Source organism: Malurus melanocephalus, unplaced genomic scaffold (genome assembly GCF_030028575.1).
Source record: "Malurus melanocephalus ecotype Western Australia unplaced genomic scaffold, MMel_1.1 scaffold_155, whole genome shotgun sequence".
NCBI classification, from domain to species: domain Eukaryota; kingdom Metazoa; phylum Chordata; class Aves; order Passeriformes; family Maluridae; genus Malurus; species Malurus melanocephalus.
Window position 1 is genome coordinate 1,312,632 of NW_026623387.1, and position 26,115 is coordinate 1,338,746.

The 26,115-nt window shown below is 35.3% G+C and overlaps 1 protein-coding gene across 1 annotated transcript in view; it reads right to left on the reverse strand.

Moving 5' to 3' along the window:
* LOC130576783 (sodium channel protein type 2 subunit alpha-like) overlaps nucleotides 1-26,115 on the reverse strand; it is a 52,595-nt gene that overhangs the window by 14,584 nt on the left and 11,896 nt on the right. Inside the window, exons 7-18 of the mRNA XM_057371683.1 lie at nucleotides 24,184-24,247; nucleotides 23,483-23,624; nucleotides 22,513-22,719; nucleotides 20,824-21,114; nucleotides 17,328-17,708; nucleotides 16,251-16,383; nucleotides 14,430-14,668; nucleotides 13,394-13,567; nucleotides 11,307-11,663; nucleotides 9,253-9,732; nucleotides 603-723; nucleotides 85-239 (exon numbers count right to left, since the gene is read on the reverse strand). Of these exons, the coding sequence (XP_057227666.1) occupies nucleotides 85-239; nucleotides 603-723; nucleotides 9,253-9,732; nucleotides 11,307-11,663; nucleotides 13,394-13,567; nucleotides 14,430-14,668; nucleotides 16,251-16,383; nucleotides 17,328-17,708; nucleotides 20,824-21,114; nucleotides 22,513-22,719; nucleotides 23,483-23,624; nucleotides 24,184-24,247 (2,744 nt within the window). The remainder of the gene's footprint in view (nucleotides 1-84; nucleotides 240-602; nucleotides 724-9,252; nucleotides 9,733-11,306; nucleotides 11,664-13,393; nucleotides 13,568-14,429; nucleotides 14,669-16,250; nucleotides 16,384-17,327; nucleotides 17,709-20,823; nucleotides 21,115-22,512; nucleotides 22,720-23,482; nucleotides 23,625-24,183; nucleotides 24,248-26,115) is intronic.

Consider the following 26,115-nt stretch of genomic DNA (forward strand, 5'->3'; position numbering starts at 1 on the left):
ACCTGTAGCTATGTGATTAACTGCAATTCTAAATGCTTGCTGGTTAAAATCACAATAGACACAAGAGTTCCACACTTAATTTACCAGAGCACCGCTGCTGAGAAGAATCATGAAGACTATGAAGGTCTCAAACCAGTTGTGTTCAACAATCTTATAGCAGGTTTTCCTAAGATTCCACCAGATTTTGCCTTTTCCTTCTTCTACACTGACTTGACAGCATTTGAATCTCCGTACACACCCTAAATGTGATCATAAATTTTGAGATGTCAGAATAAAGTAAATATTTGTTAGGAATGACAATGAATGGTAGTCATTTGACTTATTTCAATGCTACAGCAATAGATCCTTATAACTCCTCTTTGAGCATTTTTGTGTCAGTACTTGAAGTTAGAGCTTTTTATCTTTCATGACACCTTCCAAAGAGAGAAAAGAGAACACACGTGAACAGCAAATCTACAGCAGTAACTCTGAAGAAGTTACTAATACAAACAGCAATTACAACTATAACCATAAAACTCCATTTGATTTTGAATAAAAATAGAATCCAGACCAAGTCAACACAATGAGGTATAATTATTTTGCATGTAYTTTGCTTTGCCTACCTTCTGTAAAACAAGCTTCTGGCTCCAGAACTTCTTCAGGTTCTGCTTCTGGCTGTTCACCTTCTGGAGGTAGTCCAATATCAACAGTGCTGCCTTCTGATGAGCTGGATGCATTCAATTTCTGTGAATGAAACTCCACATAATTATTTTTTTCAAGTTATAGTATTTTGAATAGAAGTTAATGTTGGAAATGTATATCAAAATGTTTTAATGTATTCAGTGTTCTGATACTAAATAACTTCTTATCTACAATCTCTAATGCCAAATTGCTCTACTAAAGGTGAGGTCACTTGATTAGAAACTACATAATGTGCATTTTCCCTATTGAAAATATTTTGATATTTTCATACAAGACTACTATTCTGAGCCACACATAAGAACCTTGAAATKAAATTTCAGTAAGCTAAGAATGTGTGCTTTCCATATTCTGGAGTATTTCATTATTCCAGTCATGTGGCTGCATTTTAGATTACACTTCMAATAGCATGTGTTAATACCAATAAATTTCCAACATCATGACCAAACCAACAGCAAGCTGCACAGATGTATTTTCATGTCTCAAGTAAATATTATTCTAGCAAGTCTGTAAAAATCTAAATCTAAAAAGTTTAAATATATTTTTTTCATTATTATTGACATGAAAACACATGTATAGGATGTATAGTATAATTTAACTATTTTTATTTCTGAAAGAGCAGCACATTACTTTAGGAGCAGTAGCTGATATTTTGCATACTCACTTGCCAATGCATTTTCTGAATTTATTGTGCATTTTGAAACTACTTATTACCTTGGTACAGTACTCATAGATGTCCAATTACTGTAAAAGGCCAACAAAAATTTTGAAAGAATAAAGTGAAAACAAATGCTTTTAAAACAACCCTGTAATTAAATACTAGTGCACCAATAAATCATACCAATAATATAAACCTTAAAAATTGTTCTTTCATACCATCTCATGATGTTGGCAACAGACAAATATGAGTACTATAATAAGTAAAAGTAGTTTGATCACAGCATTCTATGACTCTTCTAATGTTATCACTATATGGAGTATAACATCAGTAAAATGGCTGCATCGATAAGTAGCTAATCTTATAAAGGGAATGATGTAAGCAGATTTGGAATGGAGTCTACAAGGAATTCATATTAGACAGAGATGGTCTATGGTAACATTAAAGATATATAGTTTTGCTGACAAATCTGAAGTTAGAGGCATTATTCCTTTAAAACATTTCTGAGTAGCTTCAAATTCTATACAGTTTTTTGTAAAGGAAATGTAARCAGTATTAGTTTGTGGATACAGAAAGTAACTTGAGACTTTAATGAACTTGTATATAACAACAAATATTCAGAATGTTCTTCAAACAAAAAGAAGATTCATTCCTTTCTCCCCCACTGAGTCTATTGAGTCACACTGACAATATATTGTGTTGTGATTTTGACATAAATTTAACTTTGATTTTTGTGTTCCACAGTTCACTAAAGAGCACACTTTAGAGGAAGGCCAAACAAATTGAAACATGTATTAGAGGGTGTATTAATCACCTAGTTTTAGTGATATCTGCACACCCATTTAATCTAWTTTTTTTAAATCCCAGCTTAGACATTCATGTCTCTTATTTTGGTGTGAGTTTAGCATCTATTAAGGTCGGATTCAATGTACAAAGAGATGGATGCACAGTTTTCTGCAGATTATTATTGACAAATTTCCCATTGAGGTATGTTTGAATTATAGATAATGCATGGCAGTTTGGTCATTGTGGAATACTGCCTCTAAAATGGAGAAACTGGAAAGTATGAGATAAATACTGTAGTCCTCAAGTAAGGACCACAGCATTTAAACATCAGTGGAAGTCAATCTTCAGTTTGAGGAAAGGCCAGAAATACCATAAATGGAAAGTACATTAAAAAATTATATAGGATGTTAAAAATTACCATTTATCAATACAACACAGTAAATAATTTTTACATTGAGAAGTGACTGTTTTTATTACATGGTGTTCTCTTAAAATGTTGCTTGCATCATTCCAATCTGGAGAGCATTTCTAGCAGAATGCTGTAGTAGTAGCAGAGCAAACAAAAATTATGAACTGGCTGAACCGTAAGTTTGAAAGACCTACTGTCCATTCTTTTACAGGAAAATGAAGAGTTCAGTGACTCAGATATTACGCAGTTAGTTTAATAACCACAAGGCATAATGAATTCCTATTACTGCAATTGCTTCAGACTAAGTTAACTCAACATGAAAGATTAGACATAGCCACTATAAGGAGATATCAAAAAGATCAGATAGAAAGGTGGAAAATTATCAATAGAAAAGTGAATTATCAGGAACATCAAAATGACAACTTTATTTATTGGGGCACTATGTATGGTGAGATGTATACTTATGTCTCTTGCCACTGGKATGCTTCATTTACAGAGCTGTAACAATAATCACAGGAGTCAAATGACCAGAAAAATCTTAAATTGAATCAACAGCAGCTGATACTTGAAATGCAACAATTAAATGCCTTATGCTCCTGAGAACATCAGTTACACTTCTGTTGATGTAACAGAATATTTACTTTGCACGCYGCTCTCGAATCTAGCCTCAACCTGATCAATATATAAAGAAGAATATTATAAAAATTATTGAATAAATTCAGTCGGTAATAATTCAGCATCATTTGGGAAAGAAAAAAAAATGGGATATTCAACACTATAATTTTTTTTTGTTATTTTTAACATTGAATTTATTGTTTGGCATTATGTACAGTATTTATAAAATTCAGTATGCATTAGAAACAGCTAGGAAGTTGTTATGATATGACATCTTAAGATTTTATCAAATTAAGTTCAGTATGCTAGGAAAACTTTTCAGTAACATTCACATATTTCCACAGCAAACTTACGCTCTGATATAAAGCAACTGACCCAGGGATGTTGTACTGATTTCTATGTATTCTACACCACATCACCTGGGAATAGACCATGTTATTGCTATTATGTTTTGTCCATCCCTTAATATATAGGAAGATTTCTTTTATCACTAATTGTGACTTGCCAGGGTTCACACAAATGGAATCCAGCTAGACTACCCTGAACTGCAGACCCTGATATGTTAGCTATGCAGCACATTACCCCAGTTCTTTACTAAACATATCCGAAGTAACCTTTATACCTGGTAAATTGGTCCTTGCTTATCAGCATTAGGAAAACTGGATTTAGGCAATGGCTATTTACCTTACAGATATATAGCTTTTTTGAAAAAATGAACCCATAGAAAAAGATAATAATCAAACCTAAGCATTAGCTCTGATCTAATTTTAAGTCCATTTTAAGCTTTTTGTTATCCCATGATTCTAGATTTCAAAAGTATTCAGTCATGCAGATTATAAGAGATTTATCAGGATCAAGCATTAGACACTCAGAGTTATGAAGAGAGGAATTTTCTGAATAGTATGCTAAGCAAATTATTCTCAGGAAATTTTTTTTTCAAAACCTTASAATGTACATACTCCACCTCCTTTTCACAGAAAACAGTAAGGGGACAAAAGTACTTACATGTTTCTACAGCAGCAGTATATTGATTATCACAGAGATTTAAATATCTTTTATAYCACGTGTACCAACAGCCTTTCCAGTCATGCTTTAGTCAGCAATGCGGTACAGTATGAGATACACATTTTAGTTTAGCTTTCAAGATAGGAAAGCAGCTTGCCTATCAGAGAAGCATTGCAAAAAGCAGCAGCCAAGATTAGGTCAGGAAGTTCTTGACATAATTACTTTCTGAACCTCGACAACATCTCATAGATTCACACAATTCTGCTTCACTTACAGCCAGGCCACTTTTAACTTCTAACATTGCTTTCTTCGTTTGTCACAAAGATGATTATCTGAGAGTAGCTGGACAAGCTCTYAGTTTAACATTTTTAACAAAGCCTGAAATTTCATGATTGGCCAGAAGGCCACTAATGGCTGTTGAAGTCATAATTTGAGGGACTGAAGGAGCAAAGAGCAGGACAGACATAAGCAGGAAGGTGGCACCAACAGAAACCACCATTTTGGTTTTGCTTTTAATTTCCTTTCCTCCCAAATACATGCGAAATTGCTAAATAATGGAAGTTATATTGGTTTTATTTTCTCAGTGCCGTGTGGGTGTTCATATGAAAATGAAATGYTCTGTGATATAAATGGTGATATTATACCCAAACTGTCCAGTCTTTTTCAGTATGGCTGTATCACCTTTAAAATCTTTGAAGTGGCAAATATCATTATAATTCCACTGGTGTAATTAAGTGGAATCTGGATGTCATTCTTTCTAATGCTTATACAGTTAGGCATAATAACTCTGTCAGTACAAAAAAYCAGAACACTGTAAATCAAATCAAAACCATTTTGTGATGATTATAGGTTGCAAATACTGCAAATAACCAGTATCCCTAAATTATAGGTCACTCTTTATTGATATTCATAATTCCTTTGATCTAATTATTCATGAGAATTTAATAAATTTAAATATTTGCAAAAAAGTTGTATGAAAGCAAAAGCATTGTAAGTAGCAGTGGAAATATGTTCCAGTGGGAAAAAGCTCTCCCACCAGAAACTACTTTAAAAGGGTCTTTAATTCATACAAGAAATAATGAAAGGCTATTTCTGAAACAGAGTAAAGGACTGCTGTTTGCAAATATTAATTAAGCAAAGTCCAGTTAACTCTAACATTAACAATATCATCTAYGATGAATCACAGTATGCCAATACAATGCGACCAATTCACAGTACGAAACTTAAATTCTTCAGAGTATCAAAGGATTTTAAATAATGAATATTTTAAAATCAAAATACTTCTTATTAGATAAATTATTCTTTAAGAATATAAGAGGAAAAGCTCTGGAGCAAGTATATTTTAATTCCACTGACTTACCAAACTGAAAGCAGCAACTGTGGTGTTGTAAATATTATGGCAATGTTTAATAGATGAGATGTAATCACCCTGAAGYTGGGGAACTTCCAGACCTTTTGGTAGTAGCTCATTTACTAGAATGCTGATCTTTATTTATTACAGATGGGATGAGAATTACTTTAAGCTTCTCAAGGCAGACAATTTTAGATGTTTGGGGAGGCAATCAATTTTTGAGCAGAAATTAAAGAGCTATTGTATGATTTAATTGGGCCACATCTTGCTATCAGTTTCCTCTTTGCACCTCTACACCTGTAACTGTGAGCGTAAGTAAGAGCAGAACGGATCTCTGAATGTTTGACCAGCCAAATAACAGTTTTGTATGAATTCTTTTAACCAAATTATGGTCACATGCTTTGACTGCAGAAATTAAATTAATTTCATGCTTAATGGTGCTCCAAGTACTGCATATTAATCTCCAAATAACTAAATGCTCATACAAGTACTAAAGAAAAGCACTTCTAAGAAAAAAGAATGTGAAAAATAAAAACATGACTATGATGAATTTGCAGGTTACCTACATTATAAGTTAAAATACAATAGTGTGGAAGTTTTCCAAAACAGCTAGCAGCTTTTCATTATCAACRCAATTTACAGATGGACTTATATATATATATCTATATAAAGGCTTCTGATGAGAAACATGGCATACCTGTTACATAGTCTATCTTCCCTCCAAACAAAAGAAAACCCTTCAAAAATAGAATCCTGAAAACTATATCATCAAGATTGGGAAAGGTACATAGCATGCACTGCAAAATACTTTTAAAATATCATGGAAAGTATCAGAACCACAGAAATATTGGGGCTGCCACTCTTGCCTGACCATGCTGTGATGCGAGTCCCGTGGCTCAGCAGGGAGCAGCTGTGCATGTTGGTACTTATTGCAATGAATGGGACAGGATCATAGCTGAAGAGCATGCAGGCCAGTCAATATCTGCTAAAAGTGATTAAATAGGATATACATAGACATGTATAACTTGCTTAGGTAACCTGTGTAAAACTGGTGACACGATGCTCTGCCTCGCTAAAAGGCACCAGAGCTGCCCGCTTGACTGATCCAGCTTGGTTCTACTCCTGTGAGAAGTAAGAACGGTAGGAAATGAAGTTCAGGACACAACACCTCTGGTTTTTTGYGCTGAATATTCTTGAAGTAAAATATACATTTTTTATGTGTCTGTAACAGCATTAGGAGATCTCATTCTTTTCAAAGCATTGAAAAATATCTTGTCATTGATATATCTTGGTATTATTAATGGCCTATAATTTATATTTAGCATAAATTCATTGTTACCAGCTATTATGATTATTTTAACTAATCATTATACAATCATACATGTACTACAAAATTTTCCATATAAACCATTCCCGTAGTACTCAAGAACCTAAAATGGAAAAAATATCTTTATAGTTTCTACACTAAATAGCAGTAATGCAGCTCAGATCCACAGGCCTTTATTTATAGGACAATGGACTCAGCACAGTGGTCCCACAATTATTAATGGCCTACTTCTAWGATAAAGTTTTATTTAGTATTTGTTTTCTAATTCCCTTATTATACCATATTCACCCACTGCCATTCTTATGGACACAATGTTTTTATAATTAAATTTATTTTAGGTTTTGGTTATTTTCTAGAAAATTCCTTGTTAATTCACATTAAGCATGTACAATATCATATGCATTATTTCTACAAAACAATAATCTAGTTAACATTTCTGTCAAACTACTGGAAGATACGTATGTTATAATAAAGAATTCACCAAACATTAATATGCTTAATTAAAACTTGCTAAAAATAATAATTATTTTGTTGGAATTCAGCTTACTGCCCTATACAACACTGAACACATGTACTCGGGTGTAGACACAAAAGCAAGCAGAAGCACACAGACACACATCCATTAGCATCTGRCTATCTTGTGCAGTGTCCTCACAGCACCTGGATGCCTCAGCTGCCTTTCATCTGCAAATCTGCTAATTTTTCACCTTCAGCTTCTGCACRAGTAAGAAATTTTGGCCCTGAATATGCTCAGCAGAGTTTCAGATTTGGCCAGTCAAAACTGCTTGGCACTAGCTTATCCCTGACTTAATCTGCATTTCTTTGTCTTACCACCTAATCAGTTTGCAGTTCCTGAAACACAACAGCATTAAGGCTCCAMCAATGCAATGAAGACACTGTTTTCTTTTAAATATGGTATGTGGAGTAGAAAGCCTTTCTTTTATGGTTGAAGCTTAATGACTAGAGCTCACGTCTCAAATGTGGGATAATTCCCTTTAAAATGTTTCCTATAGGAAGTCAGTATTTTTGTCACCTTGTAGAATAACCCAATGAGGGTCTTTCCATGAGTAGAAAAGAAAGATTTGACTAATGAAAACAGTCAGCAGCCACACCATCCCRTGTTACAGTAAGGATGGAAATGCACCATTGTCACACTCAGCCCTGCTAACCACCAGCACAGAGAGGTTTGCATAAAGCTCATCCTCTGCCTCCCTTACTGACATGGTGCTCTTGTGCAGTGAAGAACAGAACTGAAGGTTAAACTACAACAACTGATTTGTTCTACACCCAAGTACTGGTTTTGAAGAGTAAGGCAAATATTCATACAATCAATCTGAAAAAAAGAAATACTTTTATAAGAATAAAGACATTTGTGATAATAAACATGAAAATATGAAAAAAATGTGTGATGCAGTTTGTACAATAAAGGATCTCAGGCTGAAAATTACTAGAATCTTACCCAAATTTATACCCTGATTCAAGTAAGAGAAAATCACTAATGAAATCCTTTGTTAGTTTATGTCTACCCCACAACATGCAAAACTACCCATGCTAATGCTGAATGTACTAGCATTAGTACTAMGCATTGCACAGACTTACTCCTCTTGTGTTGATGAGCCTCCACCACTTTTAGTTGTGCAGGACAAAGCAGTGGGTTAATAACACACACACAGTAAYAATGCTTTGGCATCCACTGTAACTCTCAGTGCTAGCTTGGATTTATCCACTTGGCACCACATTGTGCCAGAAAGAGGTACATTTTATTAGTCACAGTAGGGAACAGATTCAAATATCTTAAAGCTTTGAAAACAATGAGTAGTCAAATGAAATGATCTTATACAGAGACTAAGCTTTGTAACTTTTTTACCATAAGGCCATTACTTTACTTCTTCATGGTTCTGCTACTATCAGATGTGTTATTGRTGATTTATATGAAATAGTTTAGTGATGCTAGTCCAGTATTCAAATGTACCTAACTATGATATAGATGCATTTTCACTATATAAAAAAAGGTTATAAACATCAGAATGAACTATTACCAAAAAGCATATAAAAGAATAAACTGCACTAATGAAATAAGCATGGAGAGATTTGCACCAGTCACACACACTTTGTATGACTGCTGGTGTCCAGGGCAATTAAAACTGTTCCTTGGCTTGTTAAGAATTTAATTAAACAAAATAGAAAAAAAATTTTTTCTAAAAAAAAGTTGTATGTATCTTGATTATTACTGTAAATGCAATATTCTATCATCATCTTTTAAAACTCAAAACCTTACATCAATTTACTTTAAATAAYATTATGAGTTTGAATATGCTGTTGTAAAGGAATTAAAGAAAGATTTGAATTCAACGCTTGTAACCTCTGAAAAAAAAAAAAAAAAAAAAAGCATAAGAGTATTTTAAAAATAGAAATAGGCTTACCTCTTTGCTTTCTTCCAGGTCAGATTCACTGCTGAATTCTTCTGTGTTTAAATTTTCAAAATCTGATTCTCCGACAGCAATGGGCACTGTCACGGTGAGACTTGGGTTGTTTATGAATGACATGTAATCACTTTCATCAACAACATATTTTTCCACACTGCTGCCTATGCCACTGGTAGTTCCATTCCCGTCTTTAAGATAGGCAAGGTTTTTACCTATGTCTACTATTGTATGGTTGGAAATACAGCTGTCTTTTTTATTGTTTAGGTCTTCAAGAGGTTTGATTTCATCTAAAGCTTTCTGTTTTCTAACAAAGGCTTTTTGGACGAATTCACGCACTTTTCTCTTCACATAATCTATGCCTTTCTGAATCCTTGCCACAGCAATCTGGAGGTTGTTCATTTCATTATCATCATCTGTAGCAGCAAGGTTGTCTGAACTAAATGAGCTCAGCAGCAAGGCCAAAAAGAGGTTGAGTACCTAAAAGGCAGTAAGGAAAAAATTACTCCTATTTTTAAGTCAYAAACGCAATGTCATTTTGAATTTTTCAGTATGACGTATTTTTTTCCTTTTAACACTTGATTTCAATGCACCTTCCTACTACTCTTTTCAGTCCATAATCCCTGTACCCCAAATTTTATTATCTTGCCAAAAAACACATTTAGCTGATTTAATGTCCCTAATACAGGTGAAAATCTGAGCTGTGTCTTGACTGTCTCCTCCACAATGGAGGTAGTGCAGATCTGGTCCTCAAAATGGAGAATGACATAATGAGGCAGGATACAACATAATGTAGTAATTTATGCAAGCTACACCCACTGTACCATTCATAGGCCAGAGAAATGTAGGAAAAYGCCAGTCTTCTACAATTCAACAGACCGTAGTTCTAGTATCTCTGATTCAGAATATAATAAAATTTTGTATTTGTCAAGTATATATGACTATATCTTGSTTTCAGGCAGGAAAGGTAACTAAGATAAAAAGAGTACACAGATGTGATACACCTCAATTTCAAGAAGATATTTCAGGCATTCTTGCATGACATTTTACAAACATACAAGCGAAATTTGGATTGCATGCACTTATGACAGACTATGTCCAAAACTGATTAAAAATCATTTAAATTACATTTGTTAGTTCTTCCTGTTCAAACTTGCATAATATTTTAGAAGATAYGCCACAGGACTCACTGTAGTCTGGTGAGACTTGTAGTGATGACTGTGGATAAGCATATTTATAAAATTTGTGGATTACACAAAAAAGAGAAGGGATGTTAGCACTCAACAAGAAAGAACTACAATTAAATATAACTATGGTTATGGCAAATTGATGAAATGATTGAAAATCAATATAGTATTTAATTTGGAAGTACTATTGTGGAAAGGATTTTTAAGAAAGAAGTACATATACAGAAGTATGTATACAGAACTGGCAAGCTGGAAGCACTGCAGAAAAGGGCAGAGAGGCTGTATCAGGAATGCTGCTACAGAAATTTGATGYGTCATTTGGGGATGTACTACAAAGAATGCTGAGCGTAAGAAATGAAAGTAGTGGTGTCTTTATTCAAAGTGTTGCTTGGGAGGAATTCAGAGGCCAACAGCAAAAGGGATAAGATGTTTACGAATCATCACCTATGAGCAAAATTGAGACGCTAGGCTTGTTTTGTTTCACAAATAAATGACTGAAAGTGGTAACAGTAAGCTTTTAAGTATTATAAATGTTGCCACAAAGACCAACAGTTTTCCATCAATATTGAGACAATTTAGTTTACTTGGCTGCAAAAGGTGATTAAAATTAGATTTTTTAAAGGTACTCCTAACTGTAAGCATAATTCAACACTGGTCTTACTAAAGAGGTTGAAAACTCATTGAGATTTAAAAAAAAAAAAAAAAGTAGACAAACATTTTTCATGGCGTATTTGAACCTGGTTTACAGAAAGGGCWAGTGAACGACATTATTTCCTGAAGTTCTTCAGTCCGCATCTCAGATTTCTAAATCATGAAAAATAGGAAATATGTCCTAAGAGTTTTAAAACATCCCCACTGATTACATACCACTAGGTTTCCAATSACCATGACCATCATGAAGACTGTAAGGCACATGGTTTGGCCAGCAACCTCCATGCAGTCCCACATGGTTTCTATCCATTCTCCACACAGCACTCGGAACACAATCAGGAAAGAGTGGAAAAAGTCATGCATGTGCCAGCGAGGAAGTTCRCAGTCACTGGAGATCTTGCAGACACATTCCTTGTAGCTTTTCCCAAACAGCTGCATCCCAACCACAGCAAAGATGAACACAATGATGGCCAGCACCAGGGTCAGATTYCCCAGAGCTCCCACTGAGTTGCCAATAATCTTAATCAGCATATTTAGAGTTGGCCAAGATTTTGCCAATTTGAAAACTCGAAGCTGCAAAACAGAAGAATGGTATACAGTTCTTCATTTTGCCAATTGTTATGGTATTACTGCCATACATGTCATGTTTCAGTTACCCTGTGTCTAAATCATGTCTCTTGTAACCTTTAGAACTTTAATATGCAAAATTTCTGTTTCTAGTTCTTGGTACAATATTACACATCAGCARTGTTAAATCCTGATTGAAGCAATAACAAATCAAAAATGCTGCCTCTATGCTCATTCCAATTACATTGCAATTATCACAAAGACTCCATGTCAGACTTGGACTCTTTTGGTGACTTGTGATATTTAAAAAGAAGTTGTACTTGATAAACAAGTGGGACAAAACAGTCTTTCTCCWGTAGTTAACTCTAAGAAAATATTATGAAAAACAAATGAGCACATGAAATGTGATCAATTTAACAGGACCATAAGTGCACAGTCACTTCCAGATCTCTTTCACCCTAACTGGCAGTGAGATGGAGGAAATTGTTTTCCTAAAAAGAGAAACAATCTGGAGTTGTTAATGACAGACATAAAAGTGACTTACAACTAMCTTTAAAAATAATTTTAAAAATMAYTTAAAATAAAGGTATTGTGCYTTAYAAAGTTTATCATAYAACATTGAGAAAAAMCAAGTATTATATTAATAAGTACAACTTGAAACAGACAAAAATGACATTATTGGAAACATTCAGCAAGTGTTTGGACAATTGAAAAAGAATACTAAAATCAATATAAAACTAAATAAAATGAATATAAAACTAAATATAATTTAATGTGATGATTTTATGTTTTATAAATAAAACATATAAATGCCAAGTTAAAACCAGATTTTACTGCTGAGAAAGAAGCCAATCCAGATTTTTGACTTTATGCAAAGTACAGTATAATGCTATGCAGAGAAGCAGAAAACAGATATTTAAAACGTCTTATTTTTTTAAAGGAAATTTATTTAACTTTTAATGAAATTTAATTTTCTTAACGATTATTTAAAGCAAAAGTTGTGCTTGATGACTAGGAACTCRAGCATCATGTCTCCCACTGTGTAGGTCACTTCAGAAGAGTATTTGGACATTGATTTGCATGGTAGCCTAGTCTGCAGCAAGACCAAGGTTTTTCAAGTTCCTGTTCATGACATTGATATCTATTGACAGAGACACGGTGGTGACTTCTGAACAGAAAAGCTGTTAGATGTCCCCTCGCAGAGGACAGTACACAGAAGGCTGGTAGGGATGAAAAGGCCCTGGACAATGAAAAACCTTAACACTACTCTCTTTTAAAACTAAACATGAAATCCAATTGGTAAAGGAAGTCTATAAGCTAAAATTGTCAATAAACTTTTATTAACTAACCCATTATTTACCAAGCAATTCACTAATTTTCAGTCACAGGTAGTGAAGGCCCTGTGGCTTTGGCTTTTTTTTACTCCGTCATCTAGGAAGAAGACTCTAAGAGATACTTCCATTATAAAAGTTAATCATTTAAGCACACTTTTGGCAAGAATAGAATTGATATTGACCATATCTTGAAGGAGAAATAGACATTACCAAGATAATATGCAAAACAAACTTGACATAATAGACACATGCCATCTAGTGAGTATGCAATTCAGCATTTTGCAGCTTCTGAAAAGATCTTCTGCCTTAGCCAAATATATGATTTGCAAATGAAAAACGAACAAAAGATATGTATGAATACAAAAATGTAATATAGAAACATAATTTAAATAGTATATTTACCAATCTGAATGATCGAAGGACAGATAAACCTTCTACATTTGCAAGGCCAAGTTCCATTAAACTAAGACTCACAATAAACCCATCAAAAATGTTCCAGCCCTCTTGGAAATAATAATAAGGATCCATGGCAATTATCTTGAGAAACATTTCTGCTGTGAAAATTCCAGTAAACACCTGCAAAGAAAATACAGGTTTTACTCCAGTTKAGGAAGAAAATATTTAAAAAGGAGAACTAATGGTATCAACATTTGCTAAGTTATAGTTTCAGCAAGAAATTAATGATAAATCTGAATAATTTCTCTACATTTCCATACATTTGGGTTAGGAATAAAATTCATATTTGAAGCTTACATATGCATCACAATGTTTGGGTTGCAGAGAAAAAGAGGYAAATGGGAAAATGTAATTTTTATCTAGCCTGCTAATATGTATGTATGGCAATACCCAGAGTATAATCTGATTTTAATGGTCGTTTTTAACTCCTTAGAGCTCACCTTTGCTCTTAGACCATTTTTTAACTTCTAGGAATAAAGATAATTGTTCTGATCATAAATCTATTCTATTAAGAAAAAAAAATTATACAGAAAGTTGAGCAGAACTGTTCTTCTTCAGGATGGCCTGTGGAAGATATTGTCATTCCATTTCATCATTTCCTTACATCTGTCATGCTTACTGGGTCTTTCCCCTCTAAAATTCCCTGAACATCCAGATCCTTAGGAGGTGCTAGTGAGGAGCAGAACAGGTGTGGGAATGGAACTGAAAGTTCTTACGGTTTTTAACCATCCAAGAAAAAAAAAATTCCTTTAATGAGCTTTGGTGACAGAAGATGAAGGTTTTAAAAATCAAAATTATGCATATTGACTCAGTTGATCTTTACTCTGTAAAGCAAGARTGGTAAAATTCACAAATGTCAACAGCTTAAATTTAAGTTTAATAATCCAAAATCTATAGTCAACTTTTACATGAATGTACATAAGTCAYGTAAGAATTGAAGAAAAATGCATTTCACATACATGGCACATCATGATAGACTTACAAGGTTTCCTACTGAAAGCACACCACTAAACTGTTCCGTCATTGGATAGTGCTCCATGGCCATGAACAGAGTGTTAAGGACGATGCAGATGGTAATGGCCAGATCAACAAATGGGTCCATCACAATCAAATTTACTATATGTTTGACTTTCAGCCAGGGAGTACAGCAGTCCCAAATCAAGCAAGTATTAGCAAATTTATACCAGCATGGTGGACATTTCTGTCTGGATTCTTCCAATTCTAGAGAGAAAAATGAAAATAAGGTTTTAAACATATWTCTCTATTCCACCATCACCTGGGTATTTCCTTGAGGCCTAAATGTTGTCTTCCAAGGTATTGTTGATAAATAAACTGTGTTGAGACTTTGAAACTAAGACTGCTGTCAGTCAAAAGAAATTACAAGTTAATATCATCTATTAAAAAGCCCCTATGCTAAAGATTCAATAGATAAAAGAACCATTCACAAGCTAATGCTACATAAAATGTAAAAGAGAAATTTGTCGTAGAACAATCTGTCATCTGGGWGATGAGGGGGCTGAAAGCAGCCCAGCAGCCAAAGATTTGAGGTTATTGATGGCTGAAAAATTGAGAGTAAGCCAACAGTGTCGGCCACAGCCAGAGAGCCAATACCCTCCTGGGCTTCATCAAAAGCAGCATGGCAAGCAGGCTGAGGGAGGGGGTTCTCCCCCTCTACTCCAGCTGGAGTGCTCTATTCAGCTCTAGGCTTCCCAGYGTAAGACCAGTTTCACAAGAGGCCACAAAGATGACTGGGACCAGAGCATGTGTCCTGTTAGGACAGGCTGAGAGAGCTGGGGTTSTTTGTCCTTCCCCTTCTCCAAGGAGACCTTATAGCAGCCTTCCAGTACTTACAAAGGGCCTGCAGAAAACAGGGAAAGGGAGCTTTCATCAGGCAATGGAGTGGTAAGATGAGGGTTTACAGTTTTAAACAGAAAGAGGGTAGATTTAGATTAGGTAGGAGGCGAAAATTGTTTACTGTGAGAATGGTGAGGCACTGGCACAGGCTGCCCAGAGGAGCTGAAGATGCTCCATCCCTAGACATGTTCAAGGTCAGTGTGGATGGGGCTTTGAGCAATCTGCTCCAGTGAAAGGTGTTYCTGTCCATGGCAGGAGAGCTGGAACTAGATGATCTTTAAGGTCCYTTCCAATAAAATATTTTCAAGMTTCCTCATGAAAGATAAACATTTAGAAGCCTGAGGTCAGATAAGTATTTAGGCTGCATTATTGTCCAYATGCGCACAACTGCTCATTATTACCTTCCACTTTGCTACTTTGGGCATAGTCATTTAAGCATCAATATAATGTTTCAGACTTTCCTACAAATAGTTGCCGAATTCCATAATGAAACTTAATTGTATTTAGCTTTACAGAAAGAAGAACATGATCCCTCCCCGTGTAACAGCAAGCCTATTGAATTGATAGAAGGGGATTGTTCCACTGCAAGACACATAGTCATTTCAGTAACCTAAAAAGAGTTTATCCCAAAACATAACTTCACGAGAAAAAGACTACACTGAATAATTGGTTTTGCTTGCATTTAAATTGGAAGTTTGCTGCTTCTACCTCAAAACTATCAGTATATTGCAAGCTTGACTCTTTTTCCAAATTCATAAATCCCATATTAAAAAATAATAAAACAAACCACCACCAACCCCCACCCCTAACTCCATGTAGAAATCTCTTCTTATCTGTACCTTCCAGGATGAAACAACTACCTTAAAATATCACTACTACTTGAAGCATTACACATTTAATAGCACTTAAAAGCACTATCATACAAAAAAAAAATATCTGCATTACATACCTTCCATTGTGTTTGTAAGCATGCTGGCAATACTCATTGCTCTTTGCCTTGCACTGGGGTCTGTTAGGTAGTCCATAGGAACATGATAAGAACTGGAATGTCTCTTTCTTAAGTCAGTTTCKGTAGTAGTGCCCTGAAAATAAAACACTGATGAAATAGCTAGTTGATTGCATGTTCAATAACAGTAAGTTACTGTAGAACTCTCCTGGTTCAAAACACGGCTGTCCCACACCATACCCCAGTACTGTTGAGGGTTTGCAGTAGACTAAGATATGCCTGACTCTGACTAAGGTATGTCAAACGCTGCAGTAGGATTGCTTTTGTGCCTGAAGAACATGTTTTTTTAAGTATTTTGCTGAAACAGAGCTAAGGTATTAAAGCAGAATTCAAACTRAAAGATGTTCTACAATGCTTGTGGATCAGTGATCTCTGCTGCAAATACCTTTTTCTAAATGTGAAAATGCACAGCCCACACAGCTAACAATAAATAAACTAAGTGCATTTTGTTAAGATAATTCTTAATTCAGAATAAACTATGAATTTCCTAGCATATTTTCCAAACAAAAAAACCCCCTATTTAGTAATGTTGACATAAAAAAACCCATAGAAAAATTAGCTATATTACAGGAACACTATCACAACCCTTGTACTGTTAGAGTAACATCAAAAGTTTCATGTATGGACAGCAGGAAGCTAAACATTCAATTAATATATTCTATTAAGTAAATGTATTTTTTTTCCACTTTGATATCCATTCTGATGTACAAGTACAGAACCATTCAGTTAAGTCTAAGCATAATGAATCAATGGGTGTAAGACTACACAAACTAAATTTATTCAATGGTTCACTGTGCTATTCTGTTAATTCCCAGACAAKTAGCATGCATTTTCACACATTTAATTAATGAGAGCTGGAAAATTTCACTTTCTCCTGTAGCTTATGGCCAGAATATATGAAAGGARCATTCACGTCTTAGCCAGAAAGGTCATCGTTGCCATGCAACTAAATTTTGTGGTGACAGTGACTGATCATACAGGGTGAGAACATCATGCCTGAGCTACTGCAGACTTCCTTACATTGCTAGCAGTGGCTGCTTTATCAATCATCACCTCTGGCAGAAGCTGTCCTGTTGGCGATGTCAGAGCTGGCGGCCCACCAACTAAAGAAACTACTCCATTGCAATCCACAGTGCTGTGCATCTTCCCATTTGCTGGCAGTGCAGGTACTGTTCTCGATGACCTACTGGCCTGACTAATGTTACTGTTGCGCCGTTCACCRTGTCTATGAGGAACAAAGAGAGAATCTCTTCTGCTCTCGTTGTCTTCAAAAGTGCTGTGCTCGTCATCAGCAAARTCATTTTCTGATCCTACATCCTTTGCTCGACCTCTGAAGCTGAAAAGACTTGTTCTGCTGTTGCGCCTTGGGGAAAACAGGGAGCCCCGAATGCTCAGCAAAGACTGCAGGTAAATAAAAACAATTATTATCAGATGAAAATCCATTAAAATATAAMATTTTCATACAGAGGAAAAATCCCCAATGTCTTAAAGGGTAAGGCCATCTACAAAGAAATGAACTGGTACAGTCCCCCCTAACACACTCCCTTTTGGGTACTAAACAAGGAGAACATAAGTGACAGACAAACACTAGTTATTTTATTTCTTTTGATATATTAAATCAATCAGTTTAATYAGAGTAAAAGAAACTGCTTGACAGAATTGTTTCCTCTGCTATTCTGCATACGTTATTACAAACTGYTCATAAACGAAGTATATCTAGACACTATTTACCCCAGGCTGGCCTTAGTTTGACAGGCTGAGTAAATAAAATTTTAGGCAAATTTTCTGTGACTGAATCTGCACACAGAAGTATCTCCCAAATACTGCCTGGTTTGAAAAACACATATGACTAGTATTTTCAGATACTAGTCAAGGGGGCCATAATAGGTTTCTTATTTCTTTTTTTAAGTCTTAGCTATCCTGAATATGCAACAATTTGCCTGTAACTTTATATGAACAGGTTTGCTAATCTTCATCAATTTACTCATATGACTMAATTATCTGCTATATGAGGATCTCTTCAGTATTAGAGTCAAAATAATGCTCTAATCTTACAAATAATTATACATGTTCTAAATTTTAATTAATATCAGTAATTGCCTTGAATTAATTGATAAGTATTAGCCCTGATTTCACCCAAGATGTCTATGAACAGCAGAGGTGATGCATAATGAAGTAGTGTCTTTGTTTCTCTTCTGCAAAATTATCTTTGTGAACCTGAGCCCCATTGTTTTAGGGACTGCAAAATGCAGAACAAAAAGGCACTCTGCAAAGAACTTATCATTTAAATGCAACATAAMAGATGGATACAAAAAGAGAGGAAATACACAGAGGCAAAATTGATGAGTATGATAAACAGTCATCTTAGCTCACCTGAAGTCACTTCCCTGTCAAGCTTTCTGTAGGCAGCATGGTAAAAGAGAGTTTTAAAGAGGGATTTGAGGAAAGCAATGAAGTGTTCTGTGAAAATTTATGGGAGGTTCTTCCAAGCATGAASGGCAGCATACCAGAAAGAGCTCAAAGAAACTAGTTTGAAAATTTAACAGGARGTTATGAATGCTGGTATGGGTCAGTCAAAGCTGGGACTTGTTTACTGTAAGTACACAAGGTGAGTTGGGAGGAAATAGTTACATACTGTTTTATGGTATTAAAAAAAAATCTGGTAAATACGTTTAYTAGCAGATTAGAGAAAAGCCATGGGATAGGTTAGTGCTCTTTGCAACAACATTTTTGATGAATACAGCAGTAAAGAGGTCCAAGTTAAAAATGATTCACAGTTGTGGGTCCAGAACAGAGTTAAAAAAAAAACAACAAAAAGAGAGAGAAGGGATCTAGCAAAAGGCMTTGTGGAAATCTCTTAGAAAACTATCACAGGGGTAAGAGGATTTTCTAAACCAGGAGAATTGAGAGGAGACAAAGTTATGAATGTTAGGAAGAATAAGATTTCAAGAAGAATAAAATGGTCATTTACATTGAAAGAAAATGAAATGCCAAGRGAAAAGTCAAAGATGATATATAAGCCTGAGTTTTCTCTAGGARAATGTTATTAGAAACTGGTGAGTGGAACTTCAGTTTAGTGGTTAGCATCCAGAGTGAAAAGGAGCTAGGGTTGGAAAACCAGAGGGGAGGTGATTTCTAGACTGTCATAGTCAAACAACTGTAAATGAGCTTGGAGATGAAAACATTAGAAGAACAAATWGTATGAGGAATGCTTCTTTTCTTACAAGATGGATGAATTGAGCTGCAGTTGAATAAGGCTGCAGTTTGAATGAAGAGACAAGCAAGAATATGCACCTAAGGGATCAGATGGATCTTCAACATGAAGTTGAAGTCAATTGRTATGTGTGAAAATTTGTATAAGGAGCAAAATGAATCATGAACTAAATTCAGCAATGAAGTCTCACAGAGATTAATTAGACAGTTAAAAACATAAAACGTTGGCAGACCAAGGAGGTGGGGAGCAGGGAAGGATGTATACTATTGATAAAGGAAATACATTAGGCAGTGAGTGGAAGTAGTGGCAGAAATAGAAAGTCGAAAACATTATATTCCTACCACAGTCTGATCTGAGGACAGCCCTTAGTAAGAAAATATTTGATGAAGAGGTCTGAGCTTCTTTGAGAATGGGAGCTGGAGAAAACCATACATGAAGAGAATGAACACTCATGATCTATTAAGGGAGGAAACAGGCTTTCCAGAGACAGAAATAGAAGAGGATTAAATAGGGAGGAATGAGTTTAGTAATAATGACTAAAAAGAGGGAGAAAGCGAGTCATAAGGACCAGGGAGAATTGAGAAGGTGGGGATAGAAGGAAGGAGCATACTGAGGCACAAAAAGGGGCAGAAAAAAAAGAGAATGTATGCAAGATCTGGACTTGCAGGGCTAAGGGGGGAGTGAGAGGTGGGCAAATGAAGAGRAGCTTTGAAAACTGTAGCAGACATAACATTACAAAACTATCAAATGAAATAAATGGGAGATGCAGATGGCATTCTGAGTCACTGGTGTTTCAATGTAAGAGAACACATGCAAAGACACATTGCCACATATTTCCACCTTTAAGATAACACAATTAATGGTCACACATCAATTAATTTTTCAAATGTCACATGAGCATTAAYGTTATTTCTACTGAGCTTTTTGCATCCCAAATTTTAATACTTCCCTGATTTGAAACATTACATTTTGTATGTATGCACCATGTTTTGAAGCCACTCATCATGCTCAATACATCCAACTTGATGGGGAAAGAGGTCCATTTTCATTAAGGAGCTTGAAATACAGCTCAATTAATATACATGATTTTGATTTTTCACGCATGAATTCAGAATAAAACCAAAATCTCTCAAATTCTTACAGTTTTATATTTGGCTGCAAGTTTTTACTTGGTTAGTCTTAGATTTAGAGTATTAATGAATCCATGGTATCTTGCAAGAATTAGCCAAACTACTTTACAAGGCTTTGTTTCTATGATGAGTAGACAAAAAAGGTGTTTAAGAGGTAATAATACTATGGTACCTGGTGTGGGGAAGAGAATCTCTTYTCGTATGTCAGTCTATTCCCCTCAATGGAAAATCGGAAACCTTTCTTTTTGATGCTGTCCTCTGATTCAGACTTGTGAAATTCTTCCCCATCCTTCTCCTCGCCTTCAGACTGCTCTTTTTGCTTTTTTTTCTTTCTTCTATTCCTTCTCTCTTTAGCACTCTTTGAGCTCAGTTTTGATGCCTCAGAAGAACTTTCGGAGAATCCACCTATTCCACCTACTCCGCTATAATCTCTCGAGTCAGCTGCTGCAGCTGCTGCCGCCGCCTACACATACAAGCACATGYGCAATTTACAGCATTTATACAAATACACACACCACTCACTATTCCAAATTTACTGCCACTCTTAAAAAAATATTTTGAAATAAAAGCAATCATTCCATTTCACTGAACCCAGGATATCATAAGAAGTATAATTCAKGAAATACCACAGGAATCATAATTTGCCACTGCTCTATAAACCAGGAGCAAGAGTAACCCAAGGGAAAATTGTGCTGTCAAAAAARCAAGTTAACAAGCATCTGTTTCAGATTGAAGCAACATGTTGAAATGAATTTTTCATCTGAAGTGCTGTGTAAAAATAAAGAATCAAGGCTCAAACAAGTGATAAAATCCTTGTTAACAGGAAGTAGCATGTTTCTTACAACATTTTGATGGATTTTGAATACTCCCATGTCTATTAAAGATCTTRTGTAATATTGATATCTCAGTTTTGGAAATAATAATCAGAGATTTGAGCTAAACTACACATTATTACATACTTGTTGCTGTTTGATTTTTAAAGTGTTTGRAGCATTTCATTCGCACTTATTTACAAGATGTGGTTAAAAAAACCCAAGAAACAACAAACCATAATTCCCACCCAACAGATAGCAATTGACCAATGACACCAAAAATTCTGGTTGCTGACTTTAGTCTTGTGCTTATATGAAAGAMATAGTTCAACTTCTGCTCTATGCCAAGCAGACACTTTCAATTATTCTGTGAAAGATTTAAGAGCCTTCCAAAAATGAAAAGAAATTTTAAAGCACCATGTAATCATTACATTTGTACCACAACATTTCTTCAGTTTCTCCACTTTTTCCAGTTCTCTTTAATACTGGAAAGCTATGGCTTTCTGCTGTGAGAGATGGGTAGRGAGTAGAAGAAGCCAAATATTGCTGAAGCACCATCACCTACAATAGTTTTGCTTCTGTTACTTATATAAGCAGAATTACTCTTTGGATTTTTTTTCCACATCTCCACTTCCATTTCAGACAATCGCAGAATGGTTGATGTTGAAGGGAACCTCTGGAGGTCACCGTGTCCAACTCTCCAGCACAGACAAGCTCACCTAAAGCAGGTTGCTCAAGGACCATTTCCAAACAGCTTTTGGTTATCTCCACAAGCGCTCTGAGCAACTTGTTCAAGTGCTCAGTTAAAAAGTTAATTTCCATTTCCAATTTGAAAATCCTTGGTTATTATTTTTGTCACAAATTAACAGGTTCACTCAAACCAGCAAAAACAGTGCAATGGAAAACATTAAAGATTGTTTACAATATGAAAGAATTTTTGAGATAAAGTAATTTATTGTTAAGAGGGACTAAAAGTATTCTTATATGGGGACATAAAGCATCTGTTCACAGTCATTAATGGAAGAAGAAATTTTGCTTTACAGGGATACCTGAGCTTCTTCCTGTTGCTTTTTCAGTTGTTCCAGCATTTGCTGAAATTCTGCCTCTTTCTGCTCTGCTTCTTCCATGGTTGCTTGATTCTGTTCTTCGTAGGCCATGGCGACCACAGCCAAGATCAAGTTGATCAGGTAAAAAGAACCCAGAAAAATGACCAAAACAAAAAATATCATGTATGTTTTCCCAGCAGCACGAAGAGTCTGGAGAAAAAGAGACAATACACTTCTTTAGCATACTTTAAATTCTGTTGCATAATAAGTTAGTCTCCATGTTATAATTTAGAAATACATTGTAAGATTGATTTATGTTAGCGTAAGATTATTTATTTCCTTTTTCCTTATAGAAATAATATTATATCCTGGATACATATGAAAAAGTCTTAAKCTTTGTGTCAAGGTAGATCCAATTCTGAATACTTCAGAACTTATACCAATGAGAATCTATACATCTATATTACAACCTCTAAATGTAACAGTAGGTGGGGCCACTGATCAGCATCTTACCTTCTTGTCTCACTAGTCCCAAACTGCATAGCCACAAAAATATTGCATTATACAAAATGTTACTGTGGACAAATTACTGTCCTTCAGGTAAGGATATGTGTAGTTCCAAACWACATATTTGTACTAGACTGCAAATCAATTTAACATAGCATCTATTTACAGCATTTTTGGGTAAGAAACTTTAACAACTTAAGTTCATTTATTCATTTGGGTAAACAAACAAYAATGATTAACCATCTTCATAAAATAGCAGCTATTCCTTATTATGTATTTATGAAGCACATGGGGGAAACTAAATCATGAATAAGGGCCTTATTGTTTTAGACAATAGTTTACATATATGAAATTAAAGATGATTGYTGTTCCAAAGACCTTAGGGACAAGTGAATGAAAATAACTATGCAAGTACTATGTAGTAATGGTATTGGTGATGGTGCTGTTTATTTTAATAAGTCCTCACCAGCTGGTAAAGATTCTCCCAAAAGTCCTGAGTCATCAATCGAAACAGAGACAAGAATGCCCAACTGAATGTATCAAAACTTGTGTAGCCATAGTTGGGGTTTCTACCAGCTTTCACACATATATATCCTTCTGGGCATTGACTACAAAAGAAGAGGAAATGCTATTTTTAACAACTACTCTACATTATGATATGCTGCAGTAAAACAAAATCGTTCAGGAGTACCAGTTGCTAACGAAATTATGAACAAGTAAAATGTTATTCTACATAACTAAGATAAAAATATATAGCTTATTGTTTTTCACTTTTTAATTCTACTTTCTAATAATATTTCAATGCTTTAACAATATAACTAATAATATTCTACCCTTCCCCACAATTTTTCATAACACATCTCCACCAGGACAAGAGAAGAACATCAAATAGCATGGCTGATAAACAGTTGTCATCAAGCTGGCAGCAACATTTATGCACAAATCATTCATGTGGTTACCTTTACAAAAGTAGCCTAAGAGGCTGATGGAAGTGCCTGTGTAAATTCAAATCAGAGATGGTYGTATTTAGGTATAACTTCAAATGCAAAATATTCGTAATTTGCAACTCTACAGTACACTTAATATTAAAGTTGACTACCTGAGCTATTCTAAGTAGCTAATTATTTTTCCTTGATGCTTAATGAAAAATTCTGATCATTTTCTTACCCTGCATCAGAGCTATTGCCACACAGCAGTGCATCATTTTGTCCTTCCAAGAAGTAAAAATGACCTGTTTAAAAACAAAAATTAAAAACATGATGAGAAGGGTAATATTTATGCCTAATGGAGATTAAGCAATTACATAGACTTTTACACTTGAAAGAAATTAGCAGAGCTAACAAACTGTTCAACTGCAAAACATAGTGGTTAGGAATGAAAAAAAACATGGAAAATATTATTKTGATAGGAAAATTACTTTCTACAGAATCTTCAAGTTAGCCTTTCTTCARAAAATAGAAGGGTAGTTACAGAGTTAATTTGCAGCAACCTAACCAAATTAATAAGATACAATGGGTGGAATACCAAATTGTGTATGTTAGCAAACAAAAAAAAACAGGAAAATGAGGCAAAGATAAGGGCAATTCTCTGCATTTATGCATTTTGATATATAACATTTAGTATTATTCATTCATAACTGCTCCTTACGAATCATTTTATCCAAGTATTCCTTGAAAAAAACCTGTGTAAAAATAAGAGGGAAGAGATTTTTCCCCCTGTACTCAGCACTGGGGCGGGGCACATCTTGAGTACTGTGTCCAGTTCTGGACTCCTCAATTTAGGAAGGATATTGAGATGCTGGAGCACGACCAGAGAAGAGCAACAAGGCTGGTGAAGGGTATGGAATGCATGCCCTGTGAGGAGCAGCTGAGGGAACTCRGGRTGTTTTGCCTRGAGAACAGAAGGATCAGGGGAGACCTTGTCACTCTCTACAGCTGCCTGGAAGGAGGATGTAGTAAGCTGGGGTCATCTCTTCTCACAGACACCCAGGGACAGGATAAGCAGTCATAGTTTTAAGCTGTGCCAGCAAAGATTTAGGTTGGATATCAGGAAGAATTTCTTCACAGAAAGGGTGATGAACTATTGGAATGGACTGCCCAGGGAGRTGCTGGTGTCACTGTCCCTGGAGGCATTCAAGAAAAGACTGAATGTGGCACTAAGTGCCATGGTCTGGTTGACAAGGTSGTGTTGGTTGGCTCAGTGATCTTAAAGGTCTTTTCCAACCTYACTGATTCTGTGATAACWCAACATGCTGAAGAAATTTCTAATTGGAGAAACCAAGCTTTTATTGTACATTACACAAAAGTACTACACAAAATTCTGCAGCAGAGGAATGTCCTTCAACTTTTAGGCTAACTAATAGGTAAGGTAAAACAAAATTTAAAGACATGGAAGTCATAAAAGTCCCCTACGTATTCTTCTATTTTATTTGCAGCAGAAAAGGTTCACCATCACTTCCTAGTTTGGGATWCATAGGGTAAAATGGGAATCTCTAATGGAGATTTTTGGGTCAGGTGGCACATTAAGCTACAGTTGCTAGAATTAGGTATGTTCTGGCTGTTCTCAGGAAGCAGATGGTTCCGTGATATTCACTGCCAGCTGGCATGGACTAGCTTAGCTGGCGTGAACTAACTGAGGGCTAATGCTAAACAGACAAGCAGGGAATTGCAACCAGTTCCTACTGACTGCTTCTACTCTGTCACCACCAGTGTACAATAGAGGCAGCAAAAAATCTGCCTATTTTAAAGAGAGAGAGAAATTACATCCATAATTTATATATCTGCAAATGTAGTTTCAGATATCAGATAAGAAATCAGTGGATTTTCAGAYGTTCTGGTGATCACACAGTCAGACCCTGTGAAAGAATTGAGCCCTACTTAAAAAGTTTAAGAGGTTTAAAGATGCAATCAGGTTCAAACAGGACCTGTGTTTGGGCCTAATTCACATTCTTATGTGTCACAGCTACTCCTCTGGAAAGGAGGAGATCCAGCTGAACAATCCAGTCAGCTCAACTTTCAGTCTGTTACTCTGGAAAAAACTTAAATAATTTTTTTTTTAAATACAAAAAAAAAAAAAATTGTAAACGGATTAAGTATATGG